We start from the raw sequence: 10,213 nt of genomic DNA on the forward strand, positions 1-10,213 counted from the left end.
GGGACACTTCTGTGTGCCTTTGGGTATTGCAACTACTCTCAGAATCCGGGTTCTATTGAACTGGGTCTAAATTGTCTAGGGCGTGGCTGTTGTGAGGCTGGGGTGGGGACTGTGTGATGTTTGGGTGAAACTCTGCCCTCTGTGCTGCGCCTGGGAAGGTTCTCTTGGTCTTTGTGATGCCAGCGTGTCTATCACATAGTCAATAAAACATCCTCTGCTTCTACAAGCCGGAGCAGACTCTTTTTCATCCCAGTCTTACCCTGCCAGGAAGCTGAGGTGTGAAGGTGCATCTGAGTTAAACATTAAAGCAGCTATTATTACAGCCAAGAGGAGCGCATAACCCAGGGCCAAGGTGCAGAGCTCCCTGCTCACCTCAGGCTGAGAACGTGGTGACCAGTAGACATGGTTCAATTTTTTCAGGTCCTGGCTGAAATTGGCGACTTCGGTCGCTTTCAGATACAGCTGCTGCTGCTGCTGTTTGTCCCCAACATGCTGTCTGCTTTCTTCACGTTTTCCCAAGTCTTCATGGTCCTGGAGGAGGAGATCCACTACTGTTCAGTGGCGTGGGTCAAGAACCACACCTTGAACCTGACCGCTGCGGAGCAGCTGTCCTTGAGTGTGCCACTGAGTGCTGCAGGCAGCCCTGAGCCCTGCCGCATGTTCCGGCCCCCACCCGACGGTGCCAGCCTGGAGGACATCCTCAGCCACCGCTTCAATGAGACGCAGCCTTGTGACATGGGCTGGGACTATCCTGAACACAGGCCCCTGTCCCTAAAGCGTGAGGTAGGCTGCCTTTTTGGCTGGCTGTCCGCCTATCTCAGGTCTGTCAGTTCCTGGGCCTTATGCTCTGCCCTCTGTCACTGGGGTCACTGCCTCTGTCTTACCCCATGCCCCCTTGCCTGAATGATTGCCCATGGATACGCCTGCTTTTCTTTTTGCTAGTCATCCTGTTTTTCTCTTTGTCTTCTGCCCTCTAGCCCTGTCCATTTTCTGTGGTCTCTCTGTCTACCTGTCCATCTTTGCCTATCATTTTGTCTGTCCTTCTGCGTGTCTGCCCAGTTGCCTGCCTTTCTTCCTGTCCCCTCCTGATTTTCTGTGTGGATGCTTTTCTCTCTTCCATGTTCTCACCTGTCCATCCACTTGCCTTGGTGTTTCAGCCTGCCCTGCATGTGCGCCTCTTTACCAGTCTCCCTTCGTTTTCCTAGTTCTCCTATACCCTCTCCCGCCCCGTCCACTCATCTGCCTTTCTGCTCACCACCCTTGGGCTTCCTATCTTTCACCTTCTCTCTTCCCTTTTATACCTGCTGACCTCTGGGATGCTGGCAGACACCCATGGCTCTAGAACTTGACCTGTTGAATACTGAGCATTTGCTCGTGCTAATACATTCATTTCCTGGAGGGACCTAGACAGATATAGGGAGATTCCCACATCCTCTGTTTCAGGTAAAAAGATGCCTTGGGAAGTACCTAGGCCCACTCTGTTTTATCCTCTGTGCTGGGATGAGGTTCCCCTCACCTTTTTCTCCCATCCCCCCAACACCCCTTCCATCTGGTAGCCATCAAAATGTTCTCTGTGTCTATGAATCTGTTTCTGTTCTGCTTGTTCATGTATTTTGTCTTTTAGGTTCAAATGTTGATAGATATGTATTTATTGCATTTTTATTGTTCATGTTTTTTATCTTGTTTTTCTTTTCTTCTTAATAAGACCCTCTAACATTTTGTTTAATACTGGTTTGGTGATGATGAACGCCTTTTGCTTTTTTCTGGTCTGGGAAGCTCTTTATCTGCCCTTCAAATCTAAATGATAGCTTTGCTGGGTGGAGTAATCTTGGCTGTAGGTCCCTACTTTTCACCACTTTGAATCTTTTCTTGCCAATCCCTTCTGGCCTACAAAGTTTCTGTTGAGAAATCAGCTGACAGTCTTATGAGAACTCCCTTGTAAGTAACTAACTGCTGTTCTCTTGCTGCTTTTAAGATTCTCTCTTTGTCTTTGACCTTTTGCACTTTAATTATGATGTGTCTTGGTGTGCTTGAGTCCATCTTGTTTGGGACTCTCTGTGCTTCCTGAACTTGTATGTCTATTTCCTTCACCAAGTTAGGCACGTTTTCTGTCATTTTTTCAAATAGGTTTTCAATTTCTTGCTCCCTTTCTTTTCCTTCCGACACCTCCATGGTGTGAATGTCAGTATGCTTGAAATTGTCCCAGAGGGCAATTGTTCCTTCCACTATCCTCATTCTTGGGGGTTCTTTTTTCTTCTTGCTGTTTTGATTGGGTGTTTTTTGCTTCTTGATATTCCAAACCACTGATTTGATTCTCGGCTTCTTCAGCTCTAGTATTGATTCCCTGTAAATTGTTCTATTTCAGTTAGTGTATCCTTCATTTCTCACTGGACCTTTTTTATACTGTTGAGGTTCTCACTAAATTCTTTTTTTAAAAAAAGATTTTATTTATTTATCTTTAGAGGGGAAGGGAAGGAGAGAGGGAGAGAAATATCAATGTATGTATGATTGTCTCTTGTGCATCCCCTGCTGGGAACTCGCCTGCAACCCAGGCATGTACCCTAACTGGGAATTGAACTGCGATCCTCTGGTTCACAGGCCCGCGCTCAATCCACTGAGCTACACCAGCCATGGGCCTCACTAAATTTTTTGAGCATCCTTATAACCAGTGTTTTGAAACTCTACATCTAGGAGACGTCTTGTCTCCATTTTGTTTATTTCTTTTTCTGCAGTTTTGTTCTGTTCTTTCTTTGACTCCTCCTTTTGGCAGTCTCTCTATGTTTGTTTCTATGTTTTAGGTAGAGCTGCTACATCTCCTAGGCTTGGTAGAATAGCCTAATGTAGTAGGTGTCCTGTAGGGTCCAGTGGCATAGCCTCCTCCATCACTCAAGCTGGGCACTCCAGGTGCACCTTCCATGTGGGTATGTACACCCTCCTCTTGTAGTTGAGCCTTGGTTGTTTTTGGCACATCAATGACAGGATTTACCTACAGCAGGCCAATTAGCTACAAGGACTCGTTGCAACCACTGACCACCACAGAGGATCAGCTATACAGGGACCCATCCCACAGAGCTGAACTTACTTCAGTGGGGCAATGGTGCCCATTATGTTCACCCCTTGAGGATGTTGCTTGGAGAAGTGGTTGGGTGGTGATGCTTCAACATAATCTGAAGTTGTCCACTGGGTGCACTGGCTCTGGAGCATCCTGGGAGGTACAGACCAAGGTCACCCTCTGCCTGTGTTCTGCCTGGAGCCACCTGGCATGAGCTGCAAAGTGATCTACAGATGGCTGCTACTTGTGCTGGGCTTGGGGGTGACCAGGTGGCAGATGGACAGACAGGTGAGGACCAAGCTGTGAACCAAGGCCAGCTGCTTCTGGGGGACCTAGGATTAGCTGCTTAACCTCTCCTTTCCTTAGGGTAATACTAATAAGTCAAGGATTGTTGTCAGAATTCTATGAGATAATGGACGTAAAGCATTGGGCATAGCATCCCACACAGATGAGGCACTTAAAAGGCATTAGTCACTGTTGCAAAGCTATCTCTCTGAGCTCTGGAGGACAGCTCTCACATCATGTCCCCCCCCCCAAACATTTGTGTATGGAGCTGAGCTGTGTGTAGGGTGCACAGAACTCCCTGAGGGGCCCAGAAACTGGTGGGGTTAGGGGTGATCACATGGACTTACTGTGTGGGCACGTGCCATAGACATGGGTACAGAGCCATATGGGCACTTGTGTTTCTGCCAGGGGGTTCCTCATCTGTCCGTTGGGTCCTCTCTGTATGTCTCCAAGTGCGTTGCCCCCCCCCCAACCCCTGCTCTGACACCACCACCGTGTTTGTGTGCACACATATACTCTGTCCTAACTAACCTTCCTCAAGGCATGTATGAGGGTCCCTTAGTATTCTGATTGCCTCTGAATGGTGACTCTCAGGGGGATTTCGCTTGCAGGTGTGAAAACTTGGGAGGCCCAGGTGGGTGACGGGGGTTTCCTGGCTGTGGGGGAGAAGCCCCATTTTTGCTAGGGAGCAGAATTCTGGCTCTGTTGGAGGTCCTTAATCTCAGCACCCTTAGTGTGTCTGTTACTTTTCATGGCCTCTCCAGGACGTGTGAAAGAAACATGTCACGGCTTTATGTGTGAGGGCTGTCTCACTCTGCAAACAATATAAGCATTTATGTCCTCACAATGTAATAGCTGTTTACAAAAATAAGACACATAAATTGAAAGAACACATTTTTATTTCATTATTTTTTTGAATTTATTTATTTTTGAGATTTTATTTATTTTTAGAGGGGAAGGGAAGGAGAGAAGGAGAGAAATATCAATGTATGGTTGCCTCTCATGCGTCCCCTGCTGGGAACTGGCCTGCAACCCAGGCGCGTACCCTGAGTGGGAGTCAAACCATGATCCTCTGGTTCGCAGGCCCGCGCTCAATCCTCTGAGCCACACCAGCCAGGGCCTGAATTGATTTTCATTGTCTTTTTCCATGACTATTTGTCCCCCTGTATCCTCCTCTACCTCCACCCACCCCTCCCTGCTACCCCATATTTCATTCTTAAGTAAATCCAATGAACAGAATGCATGCACCTATTGGGAATGACACGACTTCTCAGTCCTTAAATGCCACCACCCTCATGTTCTGGTCCACGTCGATTTCTCACGGTTCTTGCTTCTTTTCACAGCAACTGCCAAAAATACAACTTCCCGCAGAGCCGACGTCACTGAAAGTAGCATGAACTCATGCCGAAACAACTAGCAGTAGTTCCCGAGCTAGTAGATCTCAAGCTAGTAGATCCCAAGCTAGTAGTAGTTCATGTGATAGCAGACAGAGGTTGCGTATTGGCTGTATTTTCCTTCAGTATTTTAAATACCATGCTGTGCCCCAGAAGTTCACTCTGGTTCCCTGGGCCAACTCGGCACACAGTTTGTGAACGGAGGGTAGCTGCCCTGGGAAGTCTATGGCGGGTGGCCTAGGCGACAAAGGACTGGCCCCCAGCTGCCCCTAGACTCACATCTGCCTACGTCTGCCTCAGTTCAACCTGGTGTGTGGCCGGAAGCACCTGAAGGAGACCTCACAGTCGGTGTATATGGCGGGGCTCCTCGTCGGTGCCCTGGTCTTCGGGCCCCTCTGTGACTGGTAGGAACCTCGACCAAGCTCATCCCTTACCCAGCGTGTTCTTGGGCGTCCGGCACAGGGCTGAGTTTCTCCCTCGTGTGTGGCTCCTTGGGTAGGGCCCTGTGTCCTCCCTCCCACAGGGATCCCAGGGCTGGGCTGGTCTCCTTCCTCCTTCCCCTCCTGGACTGTCCCCTTTTCACTTCAGGATTGGTCGCAAAGCTAGCGCCCTGATACAGCTGCTGATGTTCGCCCTCATTGGCCTGGGCCTGGCCTTTGTGCCCAGCTTTGATCTCTACCTGGTCATGCGCTTTGCTGTGGCCACTGCCGCCGCTGGATATGCCATAACCAGTGCCAGCTTAAGTGAGTATCTGGTGCTGAAGCTTTCGGCCACAGGGTGAGGCCCTGGGGACTGACCTCATTCCCCAGGCTGCCTGAGGGGGCCTGGTCAGGTACCCACACCTAGGGTGGTCACACCTATGCTTCCTGGGCTGGGACCACCAACAGGGTGACTTCTCGGGACACAGGGCATGAGAGGGCAGGGCCTGGCCCAGTCTCAGCCTCTCTGTCTGCAGCTGCAGAGTGGGTGGGGCCTTCTCGGCGGACTCAGGCCATGGTCCTGTGCCTTTGCGGCTTCTCCATCGGGCAGATGGTCCTCTCGGGACTCGCCTATGGCATCCGCAACTGGAGGCTCTTCCAGATCGCCAGCACTGCACCCGTCTTGCTGCTCTTCTTCTACTTCTGGTGAGGAGCTACTTCCTGGAGCCAGCCGCCCTGGGTTAGCTGTGCTCCCATGGGCATGTGGTGCTGCCCCCACGTTCTCCTCATGGGACCCGCAGAGATGTGTCTGGGAGAGGGAGCCTGCTAGGGCTATGGGGCTCCACGTGCCCTGGGATGGCCGGGAAGGCTCCTGGGGGTCTGGGGGGCCTGTAGGACGCCCTGCCCCCAGGCACAGCCATTCCTGACCTGCAGGGTTCTGCCAGAATCTGCCCGGTGGCTCCTGATCCAGGGCAGGCTTGAGGAGGCTAAACGAGTGATCCAGAAGGCGGCCTCAGTCAATGGGCGGAAACTCTCCCCAGAGCTGCTGAACCAGGTACTTAGGGCCAGGGACCCTGCGTACCCCCTAACCTGACTCCCACGGACCACTCGGCCCCTCACACGGCGTCTTCCTCCCAGCTGGGCCTAGAGAAGACAGGCCCCTCAGGGAATGCCTTGGATCTGTTCAGACACCCCCAGCTCCGGAAGGTGACCCTGATTCTCTTCTTTATCTGGTGAGGGCACTGGGACCCCAGCCCCCCCTGAGGCCGCAGCCAAGGGCTGCTCCTTCCCTGGTGTGTGTCAGTGGGATATGAAGGTCAGTGGTGGCCCTCTGGCTGGGAGGGGCTGTGTGGGAATGACTGGGTGTCTCCGTGACTGTGCTACCATCTCCTGTTGTGACTTCTGGCCAAGCCGGGCTCTCTCTGAGTGGTGGTCTCATCACCCAGAGTGACAGGGACCCTTGGATATTTTGTAGGTTTGTGGACAGTCTGGGATACTATGGCCTGAGCCTCCAAGTGGGGAACTTTGGCCTGGACATCTACCTGACCCAGCTAATTTTTGGAGCAGTGGAGGTACCTGCCCGCTACTTCGGCGCCTTCATTATGCAGAAGTTTGGCCGCAGGTGGAGCCAGCTGGGGACTCTGGTCATGGGTGGCCTCATATGTATCACCATCATCTTCATCCCAGCAGGTACCAGGGCCTGGCTCTCCCCTGTTCCCGCCCACCCTCACTCACCTGTGGCCCGTTGCTTCTCTTTCCTGAGGGAGGGCTTCCCTGGGGTTTGGGTACAGAAAGGGTGCGGAGTCTCGGGGGACCGGGCGGGGAGCAGGGCCCAGGTGATGGGACCATCTGCCCTCTGTGTGGCTGACAAGCATCCTCCAGCAGATCTGCCCACAGTGAGCACCGTGCTGGCCATTTCGGGGAAGTTCGCCACCACCGCTGGGTTCACGATCTCCTACGTCTACACTGCTGAGCTCTTCCCCACGATCATCAGGTAGGGGCTGCTGGTGCGGCTCCTGCTCCCTGGCCACCCCTCCTCCTCCCTCACTGCCCGTCCACAACTGGCTTGCGAGGCTGGCTCTGGGGCAGTGGTGCTGGCTGGGGTCCAGCACCCCAGCGCAGTCCAAACCCCAAGTGGTCCAGAGGCTGGCGGAGGACAGGCAGGGAGGTGGGCCCTGCCCTGGCCATGTCGGGACTGGAATATGGAATAAGTCTAAGAGTGGGCAGCTCAGGAGGAGCCGTCGGGGTGGTGGGGTGGTGGCAGGAGCAGGAGAGCAGCCAGCTGACCAAGAGGCCTGGGGGCAGCAGGAGCAGGGCCCTCCGTTGGATTCTCAGGGGTTCAATATGCAGGAGGAAGGCAGAGTGGGCTGGATGAGCCAGGGGGCCCTGCCGTAACTGTGGGGCCATAACTAGGGGTCTTCTCCTAATGGGGTGTGCGTCGGCAGCACTGTGGCCCGGACAGAGGCCAAGCCTGCTCAGCTGACACTGGCCTCCCCCCAGGCAGACAGGCATGGGGCTGGTGGCCATCTTCTCAAGGATCGGGGGCATCCTCACGCCCTTGGTGATGCTGCTGCGTGACTTCCACAAGGCCCTCCCTATGGTCATTTACGGCAGCCTCCCCATCGGGGCAGGCGTGCTCTGTTTGTTGTTGCCTGAGACACGTGGCCAGGCCATGAAGGATACCATCCAGGACCTGGAGCAGGGGCCCCGCCCACGGTGAGCTGCTGGTTTTCTCTGAAGCCCAGGGCCCTGACTTCACATCAGTAGTCCCTGTGTCAGAAGCCCAAGCCTCTACCACACCATTTGCCCACCGTCACTTAGAGACCAATGTGGGGCATTTTAGGACCCCAGACATCTGACTGGTGTTGTGTTAGATTCCGCCGCCTCTGGGGGGTGGTGAGGGACACTCCTATGGGACCAGTTCCTGGTCAGCCAGTGATGGCTTTTTGTTCCCTTTAGGGCTCTGGAGGTAGAGCCCCCAGAAAATGAAGCCTCAGGAAGAACGTCCAGCCCAGGGGTGGCTGTTGTGAACAGCATGTACTTCTGATTTCATTCCCCTGGACACGGGTGGGACCTGTGCGCAAGACCAGCTTTGCTGACGGAGGCGACACGCGGGGTCTTCACTCCAGCACCAGCGCCAACTGACAGGCCCACACCCAGAAACGGCTGGGACAGTGCTTCTCTCCGTCCACTGCCTTCCGTATCCCCAGAGCCCCACCCCCACCCCCACCCCCTCTTCTGGGTTAGGCTCTTGGTCTTGACTTCTCCGATGGTCTTGTGGGGGGTCTGGCTCCCTGATCCCCTCAGTCTGGGGTCTGCCTGCCCTGTAAACGCAGTCAAACCCAGAACACCTAGGCAGGGCCTTTCTAAGTGTGCTCAGTAGGAGGAGAAAATGGGAAGCCTCTCTTTCCGGGTGGGAGGATGAAAAGGCTGTGGATCAGGAGAGGCGGCGGTTCCTTCTAGGGGCAGCACCAGGCCCCTCTGGCTAAGGCGGGGATCCCACAGGACATTTGAGCCTGCTGAGAGAAGACTCTATGTCCAGGGGAAATCAAAGCTTCAGTCTTGCATTCTCTCCAAAGATCCTCCATTCCACCATCCGCACTCAGCTCCCACCTAACCTGTGTGGCTCGGGGACTGTGCGGAGGTGGGCTCTGCTCCTCTCTGTGTCCCCTTCCCCCTTTGATGGTCTGATGCTTCTGGCTCCTAAAGGGCCCAGACAAGGTGAGGGGGAAGAATAGAGAGGTCTTCGGCTTGGCTGCTGCCAGATGTAGCTCCTTCCAGGCCGTGCTCGCTAATCGTGCGTGTGCCCCAGCGGCATCCGGAAGTCTGCTCTTCCACGGGCGTGTCTGTGGCTGACCGGCTCTCTTGTGTTCTTCCCCAATTTAACCAATGTACTCGTGCTGATCTCTCCAGTGCCTGCTCCCCCTGCTGGCACACCCTATCCTACAGGACAGCCCTCAGGTGTGGTCCCTCAGGCCAGCCCACCTTGCCCAGCAGCTGCTCCCACCGCCTGCCTCCAGCGCACACAGCCTCACCCACCTAAAGCTACCTGCTTCGTGGTTGTCCCTTCCACTCCAGCTCCTGCCACCAGTTTGGGAAAAGTTCTCTCCACTTCCAACACCCCCAAAATATCTGGCGGATGACCAAACAAGTGAAGGACACCCCATTCTCTGACCACCGCATCCCAGCCTTGTGAATCTTTGCTCATCAGCCCCACCTGCCTTGGCCTGCCCAGGCTGCAATAACAGTACCATCAATTGGTGCCTTTCACCAGTAGTTTATTTTTCTCCTAGTTCCAGAGGCTGGAAGTCCAAGATCAGGGTGCCAGCAGGGCCAGGTTCTGATGAGGACCCCCTTCTTGATTGCAGATGGCCACCTCCTCACGGTGCCCTCACGGGGTCTTCCCTCTGGGTGCAGGTAGACGGAGATCTCACTTCTTCTTGGAAAGCCACCAAGCTCATCATGAAGGCTGCACCCTTGTGACCTCAGCTAACCCAAACTACCTCCCCAAGGCCCACTGCTGAATATCACTGGGGGTTAGGGCTTCGACATTAACATTTGGGAGACTCCGGTAGGACATAAGCTCTCGGTCCATGACGCCAGCATTAGCCTCCCTGGGCCCCATGGCCTGTGGACCTCATTACTGCCTCCCACCAGCGTCCTCCGATTTGAGGGTATGAGCCATCATTTGCATATCTAGTGAGAGATGGAGGTCCTTTCCCTCGGTTGCCAACACCCTGAACTTTATCCTTTCCATCCTTTGGTCATACTCCAACTTACAAACCCATAGCAGCCTAAGAGCCCAAACATCTGCCTTCTCTCCCCCTGCACCCCAGGCCACTGGGCACTGCTGGGCACTGCTGGAGAGGGTCTCCTGGCCATTGCATCTGTTCTGGGAACCAGCAGTCACCAGTCTCCGCTGGGCCTTTAGCTGCACCCGGCACTCTCACCTCAGCTTGTTTGCCAAAGCTCACCAGGGGCTTCTTCTCGCCGCCTCTCTGCATCCCTTCCTTCTCTCTCCTACCAGGGAGCTTCTCCTCCTGCTTTCAGAGAAGGAGAAGCCA

General features: G+C 54.1%; 1 protein-coding gene across 2 annotated transcripts; it reads left to right on the forward strand.

The window, feature by feature from the left end:
• Positions 1 to 370: 370 nt before the first annotated feature.
• SLC22A13 (solute carrier family 22 member 13) lies at positions 371 to 9,728 on the forward strand. Of its 2 annotated transcripts, XM_037148376.2 has the most exons (10): positions 371 to 783; positions 5,032 to 5,135; positions 5,320 to 5,474; positions 5,687 to 5,855; positions 6,084 to 6,204; positions 6,288 to 6,382; positions 6,625 to 6,839; positions 7,035 to 7,143; positions 7,650 to 7,865; positions 8,109 to 9,728. In XM_037148376.2, exons 1-10 carry the CDS (start codon positions 403 to 405, stop codon positions 8,194 to 8,196), a joined length of 1,653 nt encoding a protein of 550 aa, XP_037004271.2. In that variant the 5' UTR covers positions 371 to 402; the 3' UTR covers positions 8,197 to 9,728. The 2 variants fall into 2 exon arrangements, with proteins under 2 accessions (XP_037004271.2, XP_037004272.2); XM_037148377.2 differs by lacking the exon at positions 8,109 to 9,728 and having other exon boundaries at positions 7,654 to 7,801.
• Positions 9,729 to 10,213: the final 485 nt, after the last annotated feature.

Source organism: Artibeus jamaicensis, unplaced genomic scaffold, assembly GCF_021234435.1.
Source record: "Artibeus jamaicensis isolate MK-2021 breed Jamaican fruit bat unplaced genomic scaffold, CSHL_Jam_final contig_519, whole genome shotgun sequence".
Classification (NCBI taxonomy): domain Eukaryota; kingdom Metazoa; phylum Chordata; class Mammalia; order Chiroptera; family Phyllostomidae; genus Artibeus; species Artibeus jamaicensis.

Bases quoted from the DNA above. Each gene is read 5' to 3' on its own strand.
- SLC22A13 (XM_037148376.2), top strand. From the start codon at position 403: ATGGTTCAATTTTTTCAGGTCCTGGCTGAAATTGGCGACTTCGGTCGC. The intron at 5,136-5,319 runs GTAGGAACCTCG...TTTTCACTTCAG, and splicing joins TTCGGGCCCCTCTGTGACTG to GATTGGTCGCAAAGCTAGCG. The intron at 7,144-7,649 runs GTAGGGGCTGCT...GCCTCCCCCCAG, and splicing joins CTCTTCCCCACGATCATCAG to GCAGACAGGCATGGGGCTGG.